The sequence below is a fragment of the Grus americana genome, chromosome 1 (assembly GCF_028858705.1).
Source record: "Grus americana isolate bGruAme1 chromosome 1, bGruAme1.mat, whole genome shotgun sequence".
In the NCBI taxonomy this organism is placed as follows: domain Eukaryota; kingdom Metazoa; phylum Chordata; class Aves; order Gruiformes; family Gruidae; genus Grus; species Grus americana.
Window position 1 is genome coordinate 61,090,130 of NC_072852.1, and position 23,869 is coordinate 61,113,998.

Genomic DNA, 23,869 nt, shown 5'->3' on the forward strand with positions numbered 1-23,869 from the left:
TACATTAACTATTATCATCTAAAATGTAGGGTAGATAGAATCATGGCACCTTATTGTGCAGCACATGCCCTGCTGCGTATGTTGTCAACCCATGAATCCGGTCTAAATTTTATTTCCAAATCAACATGTAGAAGTGCCCTATGACCACCAGTCACTCATGATGCTAAGAACAGATAATTAACTCCTCCCATGAGAATTAATTTGTGCATCCATTCAAGTAGGTAACTGACCTAGCTATATGTAGAATGTAGTAATTCCGACTGCTTCTTCAGAGATCTCCACAGTCCGAGAAAACATTTAGATACAACTTCTCTAAACATTTGGGACAGAGCATTGACTGAGTCACCAGCAAACCCGGTGTGTTTTTAGAAATCAGGGCCCTTGAAGAACAGCAAAATAGCTGCAGTGCAGGAAAGACAATCAGGCTAGCAAGCAAATTGCTAGATTTTGAAGAAACACCTAATGAATATATTGGTGAAAACCAGTTAATTGTAAGAATACATACACACATACAATTTCAACAGAGACACGTGAATAATTTGGACAGTGATTTGCTTCAATGTCATGCAACTTGAAGTGAAAGGTCATATAGTTCATTGTTCCTGGCTTCCAGATTAAGGCTAAAAATTACATTTCCCTCCTTTTTTCCTGAAACAGCTTTGTTTGGAAATATGTACCAGAGCAATAGCATATACAAAACACAGACATATGTATCTATATATACAATTTCCTTTTATTAACAAGGTATGTCATTACTGAACAAGGCAACTGGGAAATACAAGGACTGGACATATACATGAAAATTTTACAACTTGACAAAAATTGGCGTATGACATATACAGATGTGATTAATAAAGGTTACAACTCTACTGTATTTGATTAAACACAGTTCTAAGCACTTACATTATGAAAATATGAAGTTGATCATACAGAGGTCAAGTTCTGGAATCTAAAAATAATAACAATTTAAAAACTTCAAAACCTTCTATGTCCATCCATTTTATAGAACATTACTACAGCTTTTCCTACTACCACATACATGAAAGATTATCAAAAATATATTGATGGGTCTATAGCTAATCATGTTTATATTTACATTAAGTTAGCAAATTCTTCACCAAATACTTTATATACAAAACTTAATTTGCCCTTTGTGAAAGAATCATCAAAAAGTTAAAAACCATAGAAATGCCAGTTACAAATAAAGCATTCTAAAAATTGGACTTGTTTACAACTGAGAACAACTGAAAATAATTTAGGAAAAAGTATGTCATTTTAGTACAGGTACTCTCAACACACTTTAGTTCCAATATAGAGTAGCAGGAATTTTGTCCTGTGTGTTCTCTGAGTGGTATCTTCTCTGCCAATAACGCTGCAAGAAAAAAGAAAAAAATTATTCTTACACAGTTTGTTGTGAGTCTTTGAAAGAGGCAGAAATAACTCAAGGGACCAAAATTCTTTCCCCCCTTTTCAGTGCAGGAAGTCCTGTCCCCATTTGTACTGGCCCAAATACTCAGAATTCTTATTTCTTACTCCTGAGAGGCCAAAAGGAGAAGGAAAAAAAAAGAGGGAGAAGAAAAAAAAAAAAGAGAAACCCCACGTCCTCTGTACTTTAGTGCTATTCAGAAAGTACACATCCTTTTGCCAGCAGTGTTTCTGAGTATAATCTTGACTGATTTTTGTATTTGACTATAATGCTTTTGCAGCATGCTTTGAACACCCCTAACAAAATTAGTCTTCTCTGCCAAACTAGAAACCCCTCCAACCTGTCTCTCAATTGAAAAAGAGCTTAGACAGGAACCAGACGTTCGCTCTGCAGGCACTTCTTCTACAGACACGAGCACCTAAGGAATTCTGCAATACAAAACATGGATGCTGAATGAATCTACACATACTAAGGATTAGACAGCTACTGAAACAGGGACTCTCTTGGAATTATGTTCCACTCAGGCCCATCCGAGTACCAGAAATCAGTTTGAGAACACAGAAGCAGAGTTTACAGTGCTTCCAGCATGTGAGAAAACAGCAGATTGATCGACTGCTAAGGTCTCAGCTCACTTCTAGTGACAGGCATTATGGAAACAGTGCTGTGGTTCTTCACTGAATCAAATCAGGACAACACAATTGTTGCACCGCAATAACTTTGTCAAAGTGCTGACACCATATAACAAGCAAAATTAGGTATTGCTGTCAAATCCAAATGAAGTGGATTGAATTTCCCTTTTTATCTCTAGAGATGCTGAATGCCTCTTCTGTACTTGCTGTATGGAACCCCTATCTTCCAATTCCACCAAAGTCTCTCCATGTGCTATTATCTTGCCTATGTGCAATCCTTACTTATTCAAACTCCATAATGACCAACTCTTAACTTTTTTTTTTTTTTATAAAAGATAAGGATGGGATGACATGTCAACCACCTTTAATCCATGCAGCCACACTCCTGGTCTTGAAATCTTGTCCCTTCTTGTTTCAGGCAGCCCTCCATTCTTTGGCTTTCCTCTTTAGTAATTACTCTAACTTCTTTTTCAGGTTATCTTCCTTATTCCTCTCACACCAAGCTCACTGGGGGAAGGGGAATAACACCTTTGGCCTTCTCTTTTCTCTAGCCTGTTCCTAAGTAACTTTATCCAAAACACAAAACCCAATTATCTTCTCTATGGTGATGATTTCACACACATCAAACTCTTTCTCCAATTTGCTGCTTCTCACTACACATTTTCACACCTGTTCATGGTCAACTATCTAGCAACTCCTCCACCTCCAAATTCAAGTACTTTTCACCACAGCTTTCCTTGACAAACTTTGGCAACCCGAGCATCCTGCTTAGGTTACAAACACTCAATTCTTCAAATCTTTCTTGTCCCTGCACCTTTACATGCAATAACTACATCAGTATTTTGCAGGTTTTCTGCAGTGTCTCTCTAAAACATGTTCTGCTTAGTCCATTTCTATGTCTAAAACTCTAATTCAGGCCCTGAGCCTTTCCTTTTAAGTTGTGTTAGTTTTCTGATTCAGGTCACCGTACATTCACACAAACAGTGCTGCTGGCACAGCGTGAGATGTGGGAGCAGAGAGTAACTGAAGCTACATAAGCAGCTCTGCTAACGTATGTGAAACCACAGTTTATCCATCTCCCTTTCATTAACACCTCAATCTGTGTCTGATAATTTTCAGTCTGGTTCTACTTTCATAACTACTTCCTATCTCATACTTTGTAAACTCTCCAGAGCCAGAATTTTGTATTGTTTGTTTGTACAGTACCTGGAACTGAAATATCTACAGCAATAATTTAGGATCCTTTGCATTACAGTGATACAAAAGTTATCATGGACACAAAATCTGCACAGGAATTTACTCATTAACAGGATAACTTTAAGGTCTCTCAGATCTTACCAGTTTAATTTGTGCTCTGTCGCTGGACTTTTGGTCCAACGCTCTGAGTTTCTTCTTCTGGATTTGGGCGTTTCCCTGCACTAATGCCAGTACCAAGGGCCGTTCTTCCTGACAATTTAAAACCAGTATTTACATTAAGACTCTAATGCACCTTTAGATATTCATGAAAAGCGTTTGGGTTTTTTTGTTGGTCTTTAAATTACCTGCTTGCAAAAAGTGTGATTGCTGATTGTCTCCATGAGCATAGTGTAAGATACTACTTGCTTGACAGTAACCTGTTCAGATACAGTAGATATTTATTATAATAAATAAAATTTCAAACTGCAAGCAAGTGTACAATTACATTCTTTAAAACAACAAAAAGGAGCCAATTGATTTATCTTCCATCATCAAGAAAAATCCTGCCAGAAACCATCCTGAATGCAGAAGAGTTCTTATGCAAAAAAAAAAAAAAAAAAAAGCACCTCATGGCAGTCTACAGCAGTTAAATATATATGCACTTACATATGCACAGTGAACAATATCAAGTGCGTACATATTTATGCATTATATTTGCAACAAGCAGAATGTTTATATATCCAAAACACTTTAATTCTACGTTGATATAAATTTTAACATTTGTTCTGCCAAGTCTCCTCATCCTTTTTATTATTCTGTTATAGCAATACTAGTGAATCCTTAGCATAACTAAGCTGTGAAAAGAAGAAATATGCAAGTAACTTAAAGATGCAAGTATTTTCTGGTTCATGTAAACCTTCCACTGGCAACCTTGACACTGAGTGCTCTGCATATATAGTGAAAAGTAGCAAAAGCAGTTTCAAGGTTTCTTATTCTGAACAGTCGTGGTGTTCCGGTTACGTTCTGGATACTTAAACAAAACACAGATTACAGTTTTTCATGATCAGTAAACACACAACCTCTGGTAAGACTGCAAAGAAAGAAACAGTTGTGCTAAGTTTGATTGCAACTTTGATCCACAACAAACCACAGCTTAAATTTCTGTAGTTAAAGTAAGTAACAAAAAAATTGCCTCTACAATACGAGAATATCCACACAAAACTGTGGAAATTGATTAGGTACTGAAAGAGTGGTGGTGAAATCAGGGAAAACGTAACATGCTAATTTTGCTACCAAATACACAAAGTGAACTTCTTTCTTTCAGTATCTTTCATTTAAAGTAACATAGGATAATGTTTATTAATTTTTGTTTAGTCACACTTGTGATCCCTCCCACTCAAAACATACAAATGTTGTTCTAGATGAGCATTTTAGAGATAAAAGTGACAAGACAAGCAAGTTCACTCTAAGAAATAATTTTTATGTTTCAAAAACAGAAACAAGGCCAGTTCAAGTTGTAGGCAGCAGCTGTCACCAAAAATTTATCCATGTTATTTTGATGTTTTGTCTGCTTTTCCATAGTTGCAAGGATTTGGAGATCCTCTACAGACAGGCACTGCCATAATACCTTGCTGCTGAATTCCACTTGCTCCTGTATGAGATTCTCCCAGGGCACACGGCTGAACAACTGTATGACCATCACCAGGTCCCAGCTGAGCTCCTGGAGAGGCAGGAAAAAGACTTAAACATAACAGAAGATACAATTCCAGTTCTGGAATTTAAAATGTTGGGGTTTTTTTTCCCCTCTTCAATAGGCAGACTTCGATTGTGGCTTCCCCCCCCCCCAAACCACTGCAGAACAGGTCAGACGCTCTAATACTTTGTCTTTCTAAATTCACATGAATACACAGTGACCACCTAGAAAATGGATACATTTCTGATGTGAAAAGTCTAAGTACATGCATACATTTAAGTATATATGGATACATTATACATTTTAAGGAGAAAAGAGTGCACATAATGTTCATTTTTTAAACTAAGCCCTTCCTGTCTTCTAAATCTCTGAACTTAAAAGAAATAGAAGCTCAAGCACTCAGCTTTAAGGAGTCTAGACTTTAATTATTCAAGAGGAACTGTACTGGCTGAGAACAATAAGGTCCATCTTCTTCTGCATTCCACTTCTAACCCTAAGTAAAGCTTAAGGAGAACACAAAACCAGTAAATTTCCAGTTATGCTGTATCCTTTTCAACGAGAAGTCCAAGGTGTACACAGTATTCAAGATGTTGATGCATCGTGGATTTATGCAATGTTAATGCTGTTCTTATTTTTTATTTTTTTCTTCATAACTAGTCAATGCTAGTCTTTGTATGTTACAATGAGAATGTTAATAGTCTAAAGTAATTTTCATCAAAACTGTATGATAACTTCTACATTAAGTTCTTTCAGACACTATCCACCATGTTGTTGTTGACATTGTGGCAGAATTAAATTCCAGTAAGCAATCTAATGCTAGCATTAGAAAACTTTACAAATTAACAGTTCTGACTTGAAAATTCATAAATCACTCTATTACAAATATCAGGATGCTTGCAGACTTCTAGAAGAAAAATCACAAATGCTTTTGAAATCAAACTGTTTGATACATGTTAATAAGTAATTTTTTGGGGATGCACACATACACACATGACACCAAACAGAATTCTTATATGTTTGAGATTTAAAAAAAAAAAAAAAAATCTAAAGATGTCTACATACAAATACTACCAACCTTAGTGAATAAATTTGAAAACGTTTGTGACTTGCACCGAAAACTGTCTTGAGAAAACAGTTCTTTCTTATAATACTTAATGCCCTTGGCATTACAAAGGAACTTTGTGCGGTTCACTTCCAATAATTGTACGTATTTAAAGAATTTGACTGACCTCCTGTACTACCACAACCAGAAATGCTTTCTCCTGGTGAATAGCCCATTAGGCCACCATTTCCATTTCCATTTGGATTAGAAGGCACTGTTGCAAGAAGACCTAAGCAATGAAATAAAATATATAGCCATAAAGAAAGACAGAAGAAAAATAAAATTAAGCATAGCATGCTTTTCTCCTCATGACAGCAAATTCTCTACCCTCACTCTAAGTGGTTTACCTTTATAACAGGAAAACATCTCTTCATCTTGCCAAGTAACTTTAGTTCATAATTACTTAACAGGAACTTTCTACATACTATTCTGTATAACTTTTCCCATATTCGTTAGTTACATGTATTCGCTATGTTGTGATGAAGCGCAACACATCTTGATTCAATATCTGATATCTGAACATGCTGACTGCTTACACCTTCCTGAGCAGTACAAGTGCATGTGGTTTACCTCTCAGACCAAATGGGACGGTCCTTCCAAACTAGGAAGGATGCTACCAGAGGTTGCACTGGTCTATTTGAACAACAGCATTTGCAAATGCAAATACAGTATGGCTGAAGTTATGAACCACATTAGTTTTCTAATAACTGGTATTAAAACCCATTTGTACAAGAGTATCAGAATGCATAAAAGACCCGGTTTAACCAAAAAACTTCCAAAAACCCACAGAAAAATATTTCCAGGTAAGATTTGGAAAGAAGTACTCCACTCGAACTCTTTATTCCCTTTCTTGGCTACACCTAGTACTTTTATTTATTTGGATACAGAACTCTGGTCACCACACTGACCTTACACCTGATTCCCACTGCTATGGGACAAAATTATTAATTGCTAGAAGGTGAGAGAAGTTTTCAAATAAATAAAGCCAACAGCCTATAACCATACCCAGTCCTCTGTATCGTGAAAGCTGCTGGTAGATTTGTTTCATCCTTTCAATATTCAGACGGCTTGCCTCTGCATGATTTACCATTGGTTTGGGATAATTAACTCCTATAATACATTTTGCAGCCTTCTGGACACTCTCTGGGGCATTCCAAGGATCATAGATGTATTTTGCAGGGAAACCTCTAAGTACTGGCAAATAACGTCTTGAAAAAAAATAAAAAGTTCATTTTAAGTATAAAGCCACTTGACAGTATAAGCAACGTCCATGAATCGCTGCAATTTCTGGATTATGAATTACCTGATATAATCCCCATTTGGGTCAGTTCTTCTGCCAAAACCCACTGGACAGTAGCAGTGAAAAAACTGCTGAAAGAAGGAACTGCAGGATAGCCACATCCAGCTTCCAGCATTCACACTCCAATCTGCATCAAGTAAGAGCTCTTCAAAGACCTTAAAAAATCAGACAAGTTAGTCTGAACATGGCAAACCTCTAAGACAACTACTTCTTCAGGAATTGTTCTGAGTTTGACTTCAGCAGAGGAAACCCAGCTCTTCAACACAGCAACACTCTTTCTTACCTGGCAACATTCACAGAACGCTCCGTACACAACTGCAAATACTTACCTAAATGCCAAACTCAAGAACAAAAGCATGACAGCCTGTTTATTTTTTCCCTGTAAAAAAACCTTGGAGACATCTCAGAAAGCTACAACCAAAAAGTTACACATTCTTGCATAAACACATCCTTAAAAAAATAAATCCCCAAAGGATGGCTGGAATCTGACTGCTTGCAAGTGGCATTTGTTGCTTTCAGAAGAGTTGCTTCATCACACTACAATTGAGTAAGCTTTGCAAATTTCCAGAAAACAGGGAACATAAAAAGCACATTTCAAACTCAAATTGTTGACCTGCATACCTCAACTTGTGCAGCACCTTTCACTATTCGAGGAGTCCCAAGAGTAGAATTCAAGAGTTTCAGGGTAGCACAAACATTCAGAAGTTGTATTACTGAAGGCAACAATCTAGTAAGTCACAGTTTTGAAGATGCACACTTAAATTCCTAGAGGTTTAATGAACCACCAAACATACTGAAGAATGGTGGGACAGATAATGAACTCTGGTCTGAAGACAAAAAAGAGTCTTCTTTTGTAATTGCTACCCCTATTATATTAAAGATAACCCATGAGGAAGTCAAAGATTTATACTCTGGAGCTCAGTGGTTGTGAAACATTCAAGTTTCCAGCACTGATTGTTTTTTAATTATTAACAGAGACAATACTAACTTGTATGAGAAGAAGTTTCTCTGCTCAGTCAGATCACTAGCAATACAGGCTAACAAGAAGAGAAACCTTATTCTTTGAAGGAGAACATTCAAGTATCTGCACTGAGAAGTAGTTTTCAAAACAGATACTTATTTAATACATATTTTGCAAGTTCTGATTTTCCTTTCAAACTGCATTGCCCCCAAATTTAACAAAGACACCATCATCTTTCTTCACGCTTAGACACTAAAACTTAACATCTTACTACTGCCACCCAACTTCAACTAATATTATTCCAATGTAAAGTCTAAATAAGGTAATACCATCAAACAAGGATATCTCTACATACATCCAATAAGGCATTCATTCTACAGTATACACTGAATAAGTGTTACAAAAGTATCTTTGTCTAAATATCCACAACTATTGGGAAAAACTTTGTTTTGAAAAAAATAAGGTTTATCTTAAAAACATTTTAAATAGAAAGTGACTAATAATGTAACAAGACCTTCAGATGAACATTAAGTGTTAGCACACAACTGTTCCACTAGATGCTGCCATGTAATAAGACTTTGGAAATAACATCACCATGGAAGGCCAGATTAACTTTTGCTGGCTACAGACGTATGAATTAAACATCTTTCCACTGCCCAAGTCGGGGCCCTCCATATACCTGTATTATTTCAAAAGTAAGAACATGCTGGCATTTATCTGTAATACATAGCTTTGTAGTTTGGCTGAGTTACCTACGTATGTGCATCTTCGATGTCTTTATCTATGAACTGCAAAAGGAAAATTCCTAAAGCAGCTTATGTTGTTGTGTAACCAAGACAATTTTTTTTTTTAAATGAAAGGTGTTTGCTTACAACTTATTTGTTAAGAATGGTGAAATTTTGTAAGATTATGTATATATATAAAAAAATATGAGGTCACAATCCTGATGACAAGTAAATTCTTTGTTCGATTTACAAAATAAAAAACTTATTTTTAATTGATTATCATTACTCAGTAACAGATGTGCTACCCTTCTAAAAATGTACAACTGATTCAAAGGCTGAAATTAAATTATGCCATTCTTTTCTTCAAAAGACTACATTTGTAATTTGAACTTCAGCATCTCTTGTGTACTTGCACAGAAATTAACTGCACTGAAACTTCAGCCAAATCATGTTGTCCATACTCACACTTCTAACATTGGGCAAAGGGACATTCTTAGCTTTTAGTTTTCTCCCTTTAATTCCTCTGGTGCTATTCCGTCACAGGGAAGCAGATGTGAGACGTGAACAGAAACTGTTCACACAGTATGACTGGAAAGAAATTTCAATTACAAGTGTCATTCATGTTTATTTGCCAAAATTTAGGAAGAAATCTCAAATTTAGAAGAACTGCAGACCTATTCTGACTGCAAGAAACACATTAATATTCCAATAAAAGGTAGCACTCCACAGGCAAAACTTCAGTACCACTGGTTTATCAGAACCAATTTAATTTTGGCCACAGTTTGAGGTTTAAAATTCAACTTACACCACACAGTAACAACAATTCTAGAATAACTATCTGAAGCACTTTAAGAAATTCAAGAATAAGAAACAATACCTTCATTCCTTCTTCCCAGCTAATCCAGAGGTCACCTCGAGTCAAAAAGCATGCTACAGCATGCCGGGCTAAATGGTGAATCCAACCTTCTTGACGAAGCTGCGTCATAATCGCATCAATCCAAGGAAAACCTGTCCTGCCTTCTGCCCATTTGGCCAAAGCCTCAGGATTCTTATCCCATGGAATTTGAACACAGATAGGATTCCCCTCCATTTTATCAAACCGTGGATTGTTAGTCGCCGCTGTGTAGAAAAATTCACGCCATAACAGCTGGCCATAGAGGGAGAGGGGAGGGGAGCTGTTCTTTTTTACCTGAAGATCATCATTAAAGGAAAACATTTTATTAGTAGAAAAAGTAGGGAAAAATCATGGCATCTAAGAATGTACAGCTGATTACATAGAAATCATACCTTTTTGTACAGATCCGTTAACTTGAAATAAAAGAGACGACAGGATAAACAGCCAAAGCGGAGGTAGGGACTTAGCCCTGTTGGGCTTGCCAGAAGGGAATTTGCATTCATTCGTGGTCTTTCAAAGTTTGCTACCCAAGCCTTAAAAAAACCAAAACAAAAACCACACAGCAACATCAGACTACAGACTAGGTAGCAACTTATAAACCTAAAGGAAGAAAACACACACTGTCTATAACTGAATCCAGACATATGCGACAGATGATCACGTTACCTACAATATCTAGGGGTTCCTCTTAAATCAGTGGAAGATAATTCATCTCAATGCAGAAGGCATGAGCTGTCTTCCAGAATTACCTATCTTTTTCTTTTAAATACAGAGGAAACCTAGACAACTAGCAATATGTTAGCTTTTAGAGGAATTCCCCTTCACAATTATAAAAAGTATGTTTCAAGTAAAATTACCTTCAAAGAAAAAATAATTAAATTTTGAGTAGAAAGTAGTGTAACAGACTTTCTCTAAAATTGAAATTAGAAGACAACCTGCTATCATCTTTTAAAACTAAGAAACAGCAATTTGATTTATATCATTATATTGAGTCTTTGAGTTCAAGTTTGTGGTTTTGATTTTTTTTTAAAACTACTTGCCCAATTCCTTTTACATTCCATTGTAAAGAGCAACTACGTTTCCCAGATATGTCATGTTTGTAAGGATTTGAAACGTATACCTTTCGCTCTAAATGTCTTTCCAATCGTGTGAGAGCTTCTGTTTCTCCCCCTGGCCATACTGCAGAAGGCAGACCATCTGTGTCAAAACCTGAAAAACAAATTGAAACAAGGAAATTCTTTGTTTGCTTATACTGTAGGGCAACAAAATTCCAGCATATTGATACTTGACTACATTTTATTGTATCCCAAGAATAACTCTGAATTAGACACATGGCAAAGTACAAGTTTTAAAACAAGTCTTATCAAAGCACATTCAATACTTCTAACTTGCAGTAAAATCCAATTTTTACTTTTACATTCACATTAATTTACAAGTTTTACATGCCGAATGATCTTACTTCAATTCCACTTCTGTTTTTTGCACAAAGTGACCTTTCTATCATTTTTCAAATTATTTTCAAGTTCTCAGCTCTGCAATACGTGGGCTATCCCAAAACCACAGCTTTTTTTTTTTTTAATTACTACTAAGAAGCAACCATTGCTATTGCAAGTTACAGAATGTCTAAAAAACTTTTTCCATCAAATTAAAAGCATGAGTGCTATCTTCAGAACATTCCTAGGTTTCATTGACCTTGACTTAAATAACAGATGGGGATTATTGTCAATTTGATAAGCATATACCTTAGCTGCAAAAGAAAGATGAAAAGAAAATAACGAGATATCTTCCACACCCCCGCACCTCCTCCAAGATTGTTCACCAGGTGCATGAGATAACATGTCTGCCTATAGTTTAACCACTTATCCAAAATCTGTCCAGACCCTTCTGTTAGTAATTTGGAGGTCATACCGCATTTGCTTGTATTTCGGGGCATGGGGAAACAGGAAAGAGAAGGGGGGATTCATAGGACAAAAGCTTGATACTGTTTCTTAAAATTAAATTTACAGAAACATAAGACTTTTCCCCAAGAAGCTTCTAAAATAATTATTTGCCTTATTATCATCTTTTTTTAGCATTGCAAGACAAGAGTGGTTTTTTAATTCATTTCTAAAATGACATATTAATGACCTGAAGCACAAAGATACCAAATACATTTAATACAAAACGAAGTATCAAAGACTATTAGTAGCTTAATGATTATTTGGTACCACGGGAAAATGGCTACGCTGTATTACGAGAAGCCAAACAGTACTTAGAACAAACTACACTATCTGACCTCCCATTTAAAAGAAAACAACTAAGTTTTACAGTATTTACTACCCTTTTTTGTTCGTTTTGTATGTCATAATTGGCATCAGTTTAACAATTAACCATAATAACCTCTCTCGTGGTTATTTTAAGTATTATGCTTCTAGCGGTAAATTGTATCTTACTTGTTTCACGATGTTAAAGTAATCTTAGAACATACCTAGCTCTTCAAGTGATGGGACACCGTATTTCTCGTCATGGTCATCAGAAACTGGAGTAGTACATTTTTCCATTACTTCTGGGGTTATAGTCTCCACTGGCATCTCCAGTGGTTCCATTCTACTAATTAGGGTCTGGAATCTCTTGTAAGTAAGAGGAGGCTGTCCTCCATTTAATTCTATTATTCTGGATTGAAAAAAAAAAAAGTAGTATGTCAGACAATATTATATAACAATTTTTTTATATATATATATAAAATATACACACATACGCACACAGAAATATATTCTTACCTGCCTCTAGCATGTTACATAAAAATCACATATATACATGGTAATCCAGATAGTTTAAACTTTAATTTTACTATCCTTTTTCCCCCCCACTAGGGAGACATATAAATTGTTTATAACCAAGTCATTCCCGGCTTGAGGAAAGTCCCTCAAGAATGAGTATATAATGAATATGGACAGCTCAAGGCAAAAAAAAAAAAAAAAAAAATACAGATCAGAAATGCAGATGAGAGATCATAGCTACATAAAGATACATTCAAGTCTACTACCTACAAGACTATGCTTTTGCATAAAAGAACCCCACATTTTTTCTATTCTGTTATTGAGATCAGTAGTCAATATTACAACTGTCTTAATATGGGAGAAAATTAAGGTCTAGTTTATGCACAAGACTGTTGTAAAAACACACAGTTTCCATATTTTGCATTGTCAACTTAAATATATCTAAAAATCTCAGAAACTGTAAAATTTTTTTTTTTAAGTTTTCCTAAGTGGTAGATGGAACCAACAGTTTATTTGGGGAGGGTGCTTGGGTGGGGACAGAAGAAAAGAAATTTTCAATTTAGGATTAAAAAAATAGATATTGGTTTGAAAACTGCAAATAATTCCCTTTCCTCCCGTACGTCTAGCTGCCTCTCATACGTTGGCTTATAACAGAATAAAACAGGCATGTACCACAATAAATTACTCAATGTTAAGAGAAGCTGAGTCATACTTTTGACTAGTTTATGGATTATGTTTCTATAATACAGAGCTAATACTAATCCATTTAAATAGATCTGTGGGAAAATATAAACAAGACATTAAGTAAGGCAACATAGGGATATCGAACAACTCCTAATTACTTACTGGATACATAACTGATAGCAGAAAGTCCTTTATTTTTCAAGAACTGTTTCCTAACTTGTGTGCAGCAAGTGAAATAAGGACAAAATCTAACAAAACAACTAAAACAACAACAGATCTTATTTGGGAGAAGTTATAGGTATGTTTGAGTAACTTCATTATAAAAGTGTCCTGGTTTCGGCTGGGACAATTTTCTTCCTAGCAGCTGGTATAGTGCTGTGTTTTGGATTTAGGATGAGAATAATGTTGGTAACACACTGATGTTTTAGTTGTTGCCAAGCAGTCAAAGACATTTCAGCTTCTCATACTGCCCTGCCAACGAGAAGGTAGGGGGGTGCACAAGAAGCTGGGAGGGGACACAGCCAGGAAGGCTGACCCAAACTGGCCAAAGGGATATTCCATACCACAGGGTGTCATGCTCAGTATATAACTAGGGGTTGGCCAGGAGGCAGTGCGGCTCAGGAACTAGCTGAGCATCAGCTCCAGGTGGTGAGCAATTGTGCTGTGCATCACTTGTTTTGTATATTCTTTTATCATTATTATTCTCTTCCTTTTCAGTCCTGTTAAACTGCCTTTATCTCAACCCATGAGTTTTACCTTTTTTTTTTTTCCTTTTTGATTCTCTCCCCATCCCACTGCGGGGGGAACGACAGGAAGGGGAGGGGAGAGGATAGAAAGGAGTGAGCAAACAGCTGTGTGGTTGTTTTACCTGCCTGCTGGGTTAAACCATGACAAAGTGACCATTATTTTCAGAACCACCCCCAAATTGAAATTGTATTTCAGATACAGTTATGTACTATTTTTTGGAGTTGCAAAGTTCTATTCAGCACGCAATAAAATTTGAATGGATGGATAAAAGAGAATCATAAAACAAATTTGTGTCTTCCTAACTGAAGTGCTCTGTGTAGAAAGTAGCATGCAGTATCTAACCAAATACTACATAAAATTCATACTTTTTTTCTTTTTAAAATGAGAAGTAATGGCAACTTACTTGTCTAGGTCATACAATGTATGGGAAATTCGAACAATGACCTCCACTCCGGCTTCGCTAGCCAGCTTCTTAATTGCCGCATCTCTTTCCTTCCCAAATGGTTCAGAATCATATTCAATAGAAAGTTTTGCAATATTCCACTCCTGCAACACAAAACAAAAGCGTGGTCCTTCAGCAACTTGGCTGCTTGATGGAGGGTAAGGGAAAGGAGAACAGGAAGTACAGGGACAAGATGGAACACCAGCTATTACCTGCAGAAAGTTGTCAGAGAGACACAAAGGCCCAAAATACATTTAGACACTCAGACTCACGAAAAATAAAGTCCAACATTTTGGCATCTAAGTAGGAATCAGGCATGAAAAAAGCCTCTGTCTGTCCCAGTACTGTGGGTGCGCACAGTAATGCGACAACTTCCATGCAAGTTTCGAAAATTCAGCTCTAACTTTAGGATCCATATACCTTAAGAGACACAACAGAAGGGAAAGACGACACAGGCTATCTTCAGGACATTGATCAACAGCAGTATCTTGCTCTGCAGAAATGCTTTTCACATATGCCCGTCAACTTTAACAGCAGAACTGAAGAGGGGGAGATATCCCCAAACCAAACACCACACACTTTTCTTCCCTTTTCCACTCACCAGAATGGACAATCTCCAAATTCTCAACTAAAAAATAAAAATAAAAAAATCTGTCTCCTAAAAAGAGGACGCCTTCAAGTCTAATATCCTTTGTGTCACAGATGGTGTTACCAAGGCCAATAGTAACAGCTGTCCTGCTTTCTGGCTGGGATAGTTAATTTTCCCAAGAAGCTAGGAGGGGACACAGCTGGGACAGCTGACCCAAACTAGCCAACGGGATATTCCATACCATATGACATCATGGTCAGCATATAAAGGGGAGAGCTGGCCGAGGAAGAAGGATCCCTGCTCCAGGATGGGCTGGGCATCAGGTTCCGGACAGTGAGCAAATTGCATTGTGTATCACCTGCTTGGTATATTTTTTTATTAGTATTGTTATTTTTCCTCTTCCTTTGCTGTCCTATGAAACTGTCCTTATCCTAACCCACGAGTTTTATCTTTTTCTTCCAATTCTCCTCCCCACTGGGGGGAGGAGTGAGCAAGTGTCTGCGTGGGGCTAAGCCATGACAGAAGCAAAAAAAAGGCATCAAGTAATGGCAAAGGCTTCTGCAACAGTAGGAAACTGGAAAAGTGAAATATGCACAGAATGATCCTAGAAAGCCATCCTGCCAATCAAACTCAGAGAAATACCCTCCTAATCCCTCAAAATCTTAATCAGTTGATTTAAATACACCAGTCCGGACTATTTCAGAGAACTAGATTTACACCAAAGAGAAAAGGAGCACTCTAGTCTGTTCACCTAGGGTGCTGTTTCACTTCTGAACTCTAGCTCTCCTCTAGATAAAGCCCAGGTACAACCCTGAGGATAGGCAATTCCAAGGAGTGCTTGCTTTTTGAAAGAAGGCTCAGCTCTTTCCACCATTAAGTCTGCCAGGACTGACCCCAGCAGGCCCTGAATCCTCAAGCAACCTCCTACACCCTCATACAACATTTATTTCCCATTTCATAATGTAAAACCACTGTCAGACAAGTTGCAGCAGATATTTTTCTAAATTTTTCTCTCCTCTGGCATATTGAAAACCATTAAACAAAATGTGTCCAAGAGCCAGAGCCATGTCACCAAGGAACTCCGAGACAAGTGCTATATGATACGAATACTCCCAGATCACATCAGCATGAGCTAGGCACTTAGAAGAAGCACGGACACAAATTGTTTTGCACCTACTGCATGGATGCTTTTTAGCAACACCAATGCATTTAAAGAATTAAGAAGTTGTTCCAATTCTATTTTCTTTATCAAGCTAGTCCAAAACAGCTAGAGATACAGAGCAGACCAGGACAAATTGAAGAGAATGAGGCAAAACCAACCAAAACTTGACTGGTTCAAGTTAACCAGCAGGTGCCTAGTGGGTGCCTGCTAGTAGTGGAAGTTGCATCTCTGCAGTCAGATGGAGCCACTATCCTCAAGTTACCTAAAAAAACCCAAACCCAATTAACCAAAAAAACCCCAACCAACTAACAACAAAAAACCCCTAAAAGACTTTTGCAAAGACCTGCAAAGTTCACCGGTAACAATATTTTGTCTCTATACACTACTCCAGAGGACAACAGCCTACTGCTGGTATCAGCAGCACTGTTAGCCAGTACTGCTGAAAACATATGACACTGAATTCAGTGTCTTAAGGGAAGCAAAGCTGCTCTTAAGGACTGGAAAGAGGAAAACAAACAGTCATATATACATATATATGACACACAAATGAAAGAGCCTAAAAGGTCCTTGAGGCCTTTTGCAAGGATAAGAATAGATCAGTGCTCTGCTTTTTGAGGGAATTGTCCTTCAGGCTGTGAAAAGGAGGCCCTACCAAGAAACAGCTGTGAAACATTCATCCTCAGGAAATCCACAGATGCTGGCATCTGTGATAGGGCTCCTGACACAAGGTTCTACAGAAGTTCCACTATCTCCTACCATTTACTTGGTTATCTTCTCCCAGCCAAAACAATATCTATGTGTGTTCTTCAGGGTCAGGATCATTGCTCACCTTTAAGACCTTTAATGAGGATGATCTGAAAAGCTTGGTTATATGCCCTTCACTGCACTGAAAGTGCCTGATGTACAGCTACTGCTCTGGCAAAGAGGTTGAGAGATTAATGACAGATGCATGTTCCAGGTAGTCTTCAGCCAAAGTTGAAGAAGCTCTCAAGAGCTTCAACAATGCCTCTTATTTGTTTGAGGACAGAGGATGTCTTGAAAAGCCCCTCAGTGAACAAATATAGGATAGAGACACTTTCTGGTAATTTGAGAAACCAGAAGGCATAGACAGATGTGAATGTTTTTTTGATTGCTGTACACTATGTATATGACAAGTTGTTTTCATTATCTTCTCAGCACTAAAATTAATATTCTGAAAATGTGGCACTCCAATGCTGTTAGGCATAGAAAGATCAGTCTAGTAACAATATCTGACACAGGAGTTGTCAAAATAGCCAAGTATTTAAGAAAACTTGTCACAGGTCACTCAAATCCAGAAGGCAACCAACACATACAACAGCAAGATCTTTGTTCCTACTTAAATGCAATCAAACCAAATTTGGCAAGCAGATGTAAAAAGCTTGAATATCAGGGGGGCTGCAAGCAGCAGCTAATGTCACAGTACTCCTGCAGGAAATTCTTCACTGAGGGGAAATCAAGAAGGAAAAAAAACCAAAACAAAAAACCCCCAAGCAGTCAGAGTATCATCCAGTTAGCATTTCACAACTGAAGCACAAGAACGAAGACAGAAATGTGAATTTTCAGCTTGGTGTTACAGACTTGGGAATAAAAATCTTGAACAGATGATCTCTTTGGAAAAAGAGATATTTGCCCCCCCAGTCTTGCTTGTCTCAGTCACCTCAATCTGGTCGTTCCATAAAAACTTTCAAAATCAAGCCGCAGAATGTTCATTTTTACCATCCTATTACAATATTATTACCTTAATTACACTATTATCCATGGAAGACAAATTAATATCAGTAACAATCCCTCACAGCTTTAATTTGCTCAATAATAAGACCCTTTCCCACAAAAGCCTTAAACTTCTTTGACTAGAAATTGCTTTTTACCTGCACTATGCTTTTACCAAGCTTACTACTGGCAAAAAGCTTATTAAATCACTTTTAATGGCCAAAAAGCAACCACAGCAGATATTTGGCCTATATAAAACATTGCTTTTACAGGTCAGGCTTTGAACCTGGATTCATGCGCACAGAATTATATTTCAGTATTTCAAAGGGAATCTCAAAAGGAAAAATCTAGACTATACAGTACCTAGACTTAGCAAACCGTTAGAAATCAGTTCCATTTCTGGAAAGAAAGAAACCAAAAACTGTAAAGTCTAAGAGTAACTCTGTTCAGTTGGTGATATGCACATGAGGGGGGGAAACCCCAAATCTAACAAAAACAACCTGAAAGAGAAAGTGCAAGTATAGTTAAGTATTTGCATGGATAACAACTTGCACTCAAGTATATAGTAGAAGAAATATTCCTAGTTAAAATTAGTTTGTCAGTCAACAACTGCAAGGTGGCATTTACCTTAAAAAGCCTGGGGAAAACATCTGCTGGCTGTCCACGAATAACGAACAAACGTGAATTCAGTTTCCGTAGATTGGCATCAAGATCCTCAAGACATTGAAGCAGGAATCTGCAAGGAATTGCAAAAAAACCCCATTTATTTTCTGAGGCAATCCAGACAATTTTACAATAGAAAAAGGGAACTAAGAGGAACAATCCAAAGACAATCAGACTTTCAGTATTTGGTGTGTATTTTGGTGATGCATGCATGTTCACATCCTAATTACACTTAGCTTACAGTGGTTCAATACCACATAATATATTCAATAATACAGAATTCAGAAAACCAAAGTGCATTGTCATTTAAGTTTTCACCTCAACGCTATTCAATTCTAGAATGGATTAAAACATACTCAAGTCTTAACTAAAACTAGAAGTATCTTGTCACTCTAAAGAAAAAAGCACACCACAGAAAAAAACCCCCAACAAACAAACAAACAATCAGCTGTTGGCATACTGCTGGTAAACTTAATCCAAGTCCTTCTTACAACACAGCAGCCTGAACTGTTACTAAAAACAGCATACCAGAGAACTACATGGTCATAACTATCCCTTTGGCCTTCATTTATAAAAATAGCCCGCTATATAACAGTTTCATGCATCTTGGCTGTAACCTCACCTGAATTATTTAATGATCAAATCAGCAAATAAGGAAAAAAGGAAAAGGAAAAGGCAGGGGAGGAATGGGGTGCTGCAAATCCGCAAGTCTTCAAGAAAAGCAGGTAGTTGCACAAAGGATGTTGAGACAGGTTCAGATGTGCAAAGATTTATTAGTGGATACACTATCTAAAAGTAACTCCAATGGTGAAAGTTGTTTGGGGGAAGAAATAAAAACAAAAGGAGGGAGAGGAAAAATGAAAACTCTCCCTTGTGGCTAGCCAGAAAGATGCTGGGGGTCCCCAGATAAGTGCCCTTCCCCTGGACTCCTCTCTGGTGTAACAGGTGGCTCCTCCACAACATTTTTCCTTGTAATAATATAGTTTTCACCAGGAGCTGCTCAAACCCTGTCCGCTGTTCTTACAATGCTGTTGGCACTCACCAAAGTGCATGCTGATTAGGGCAGCTGCTGAGTCAGAGCCTGCTGGTCATTAACCTCTGTGCGCTCACATTATTGGATCCCCTGCCATAAACCAAAAGCTACACCCAAAGGGGTGAAAAAAAGAGGAGATTTCCACACTGCAAGCCATTATTCCCAAGAGAGCTGGCTGTAACGACATTATGTGCAGGTGCAAGGCCACGAGGATAACACCACAGGAGCAGCCGCCCGAGACCAAGGCAGGGAAAGCAGTGCCATGGAGGCCTGGAGACACTGCACCCGCTGCCTGGGTGAAAGGGTGCAGAGCTGCCAGGGAACGGCAGGCTGCACCTCTGCGGTGCCAAGAGCACTGCAAAGATAAAGGCACCGAGCAACCAGGAGTTCGTAAAACACCAAGGTTTTTAAGAATGAATCCTAAAAAAAAAAACCAACCAACCAAAAAAAACCCCAACCAAAAAAACCCAACCAACCAACCAAACCAGTTACAATGAAAATGCTACACCTTCTAGGAGGGATATAGCACACATGACTGTTGTAAACCTACCAACATTTTTTTACATATTCTAGAGATGTAGCAATATATAAGTGATGCCTACCTAACGCACATTGCCTCCAACTTTGTATGGGGAAAAATTATAAAAATTAAGGCTGGCAGGAAACCCCCCTAGCTGCTATTAAATGCCAAAAATGCGTGGCTCACTTGACCTGAAAGGGTAACAGAAAGCAAGCAAGCCTGAGAGGAAGCCAGTGTACAAGAATACAATTGCTTCTTGGCTGGCAATTATACCTCTATGTTAATGACTGGAACAAGTCAGAAATGTCTAATTCTCTCACTTTGCTAAATTTTATTTTGATAAAAACTCCAGAGTAGTGAGATCATGAAGGAAACGCTGTATCTAAAAAGAAACTTCTGTATACTCATTTAGTTAGAAACCACACAGGAGTAATTTAAGAATCAGATGAGAATCGCATTTGCTTCTGTCAGAGAACCTGGGCCCCACACTGCCAGGCAAAAGTCACTTCCAGATGAACTCTGAAAAGTACAGCTTCATTTTAGCATTTTTTTGAAACTTGGAATGACAGACCTTATCACTCATCTTTATCCACTTGAATCTTACTTTCATAGTGTACGTGCCCTCACTTATACTTCACAAATCCCCACGCAGGCAAACTGCAATGGTGTTCCAGATGCCTCTGGAACAGTCCAGGAAAGGTTGGGGTGTTTGGTTTGGTGGGGTTTTGTTGTTGTGATGGTGGTTTTTTGGTGTGCTTTTTTTGTTGTTGTTTTGTTTGTTTGTTTTTAGCTTCCTATCACAGAATATAGGGAAAGGGTATGAAGAGAAATTGGCAACACAAAATGCTCATAACTATTCAAAGTAAAAAATCTGTCTTTCAGGAAATTGTATGGGGTTTTTCTTATTTGCATCGCAGTTCCCTCTAATTTCTCGATCTCTTTTCTTCCTACCTGACCATAACAAACAACTTCTAGTCTGGACTTGGCACAAAATCCTATTCAAGAAGATTACATGCACTGACCCAGTCTCCAATTCACATCCAAGATCCCTAAACTTGCCCTTAATACTGTTTAATCTCCATTTTGTTGGTTCCCCAAATCCCCTCTATTATCTCTCTTAACTATCTCTTACCACACTCCCGCATTTCAATCTCCATAAAACTCTTTCATGTATTTAAAAAACATAACGGTGTAGGCTCAAATGGTTAAACATATGTAGGAAGGGAGCAGCAGAGTGGCTGAGGGAGAGAGACATTCCCCCTCCCCTGAACAAAACCAGAACAAATGAAAAACAGCCAAACCACAGTTTGAGTTGCGAGACTGTCACTGAAAGCATATTGTTAAAAAATAATAGACCAAATTAAACCCTAGCGACCCTACAATATCTATAGTAACAGCAATGCGAAAGAATATTGCTTCAGACTTTCAGAACACAGATTCAGTTTACAAGTGGTTACTCAGAATAAGTGTGCAGTTTATTAAGCATATTTGAATCATTCAGTTGGACCAAATGTGTTTTAACAAAATGTGCTGCAAATAATTACTCATCTATTTTGTTTTCACCAACTATGTTTATGCTATACTACATCTAAAGGCATTCGCTCATTAAAGTGTTAGTAAAATTTGTCAAAAAGAAAAGCCTACGAACAGATTTGCCTTGCTCAATTAAAAAATGAGCCTTCTTAAATCATTGCTTCTAGATACAACCACTACCGAGAAACTTATAGTTGAATCAACTACTTGTCATACCCAAAGTTTTCACCTCCTCTTTTTCTCATGAGTACCTTTAGAACTTACAGGAGCAGCACAGCATCTTTACTATGGTTAAATACATGCTAATTAATGCCTAGCTTCAGGTATATCCAGATACAAATTACTTTGTATTTAAGGAAGGAAAAGTCTACCTTTCAGAACTTCTACATTCATCTAACATATGTCCATCTGAATAGGCCTACGTGAAAGGAAATTTTTTAATTGTACCAACTCCCTGGGACAACTTCTAATTCTGGCACTTCCTCTAATTTTGGCATGGCATTGTAATGCATTGCATTTATCTCCTGTCCTAGCAAATTAATGTTTCATCAACATACACACACGTCAGGGAGGAGTAATAACATGTCAACAACACGCACGACCCCACACATATTAAGCACACTGATAGAAAAATATTAAAATAATAATTCTCAGCATTCAGCACACTGTCACATTGTATTATTACGAGATTTGGAAGAGAAGACTTTCTAGCTTTCCAAGGTATCATTTTGACTAGTAACACCTGTTTGCAAGTGAACATAGTTCTGAATGACTCTAACGCCATGCATGGGCACTTACTGCAGCCCAGGAACAGGCAGGTGTTTTGCTCAGTGCAGACATTTAAACGTAATTAAGAGCAGCATTCTAGCACAGACAAGGCAAAATTATTTGAGCTTTCTCTCTGAAGAGATACATCAAAATGCACACAAACACGTTCCTTTCACAGTATAACACAAATGAAGAGGAATGGTAAATTAGTCTGTGAACTGAAACCAAGTGTGAAACCTCCTTCTCATAAAAAGTAATTTCTTTTCAGTATATGAGCTCTTGAGGCAGTTTCTTCTTAGCAGCTATGAAGAAAAAGCTCTACTAGGCTTGAACTCTATTACACTTCACACCAAAGTGTGGCAATTAGGAACTATTTAAATCTCTCCCTACAGTAACAGGTCATGTTTCCAAGTCTGCAATCTAAACCAACTTTTTCCTCTCAACCTAACAGTCAATGGGAAAGCACTTTCTTTTTCACTTTGAATGAATATAAAAACTACATGACATGACTTCATTAAAGAGACACAGAAAAGATGCATGGATATTCTTTATCAGACTAAAGCATCAGCCCAGGTTTCTGCATCTGGTCTTCAACTTCCCTTGGACAAACCAGAGGAAGGAAAAGTTCACCCACTCATTTCATAGTAGCAAACTGTGTGTGGTACATGCACGACTGAGGTGGTGGACGGAGGCAGAAAATACTTATTGTAACACAGGGAAGATGCTAATGCAAAGCATACCTGTCTTCAAACAATGTTCTTAGAGGGCATTACACACATTTTGCTCAGGGTCATCGAATTATGATATTCGGAATTTACATGAAAGCCTCTGAAGGCCACATTCTTTCAGAGACATGCACATAAAGTCTTAGTTGTTTACTCCATGAAACTCCACAATCTTCCCTGCTGCCATTCATGCAAAGGCTGCTTGGGGTCTAAAATCTAAACTAAACATTCTGCCCCCATGCATCTTAAGAGTGACCACCAGAAACTGGTTCCCATAATACAGATCATAATTTTAGCTACCATGCAAATGAAATAAACCAGTACCATCAAAGCAGAAATTCAAAAAGTTAAATAACTAATTGTTAACACAGTTAGCCATTAACAAAATTAACAAAACTAAGCACCACGTCATGTGGCCTTCCTGGCCTATTAACATGATTAAAGACTTTCTCCAGGGAAGAAGTCAGGAGCAGTCTGTTAAAAAGGTAGCATTTTTATTTAGGAGGAGACGTGCAAGGAATACTCTTACAGACCCACTGTTTAAGATTACCATTAAGTCTTGTTTGGGGTTATTTTTAGGAGTAATAAACACCCAGAATCAGTACT

The 23,869-nt window shown here is 37.6% G+C and overlaps 1 protein-coding gene across 2 annotated transcripts in view; it reads right to left on the minus strand.

Moving 5' to 3' along the window:
• Window positions 1-711: 711 nt before the first annotated feature.
• The window catches only part of CRY1 (cryptochrome circadian regulator 1), a 38,784-nt gene continuing 15,626 nt past the window's right edge, over window positions 712-23,869 (minus strand). The window contains exons 2-14 of one of the 2 annotated variants that reach the window (XM_054813766.1): window positions 18,649-18,757; window positions 14,501-14,643; window positions 12,375-12,559; window positions 11,028-11,116; window positions 10,300-10,440; window positions 9,890-10,201; window positions 7,330-7,481; window positions 7,032-7,234; window positions 6,154-6,255; window positions 4,859-4,951; window positions 3,597-3,668; window positions 3,394-3,501; window positions 1,235-1,372 (exon numbers count right to left, since the gene is read on the minus strand). In XM_054813766.1, coding sequence (XP_054669741.1) covers window positions 3,398-3,501; window positions 3,597-3,668; window positions 4,859-4,951; window positions 6,154-6,255; window positions 7,032-7,234; window positions 7,330-7,481; window positions 9,890-10,201; window positions 10,300-10,440; window positions 11,028-11,116; window positions 12,375-12,559; window positions 14,501-14,643; window positions 18,649-18,757 — 1,705 coding nt within the window. In that variant the 3' untranslated portion in view covers window positions 1,235-1,372; window positions 3,394-3,397. Of the gene's footprint in view, window positions 1,373-3,393; window positions 3,502-3,596; window positions 3,669-4,858; window positions 4,952-6,153; window positions 6,256-7,031; window positions 7,235-7,329; window positions 7,482-9,889; window positions 10,202-10,299; window positions 10,441-11,027; window positions 11,117-12,374; window positions 12,560-14,500; window positions 14,644-18,648; window positions 18,758-23,869 lie in introns of both variants that reach the window. The other variant, XM_054813767.1, reaches the window with a different exon arrangement.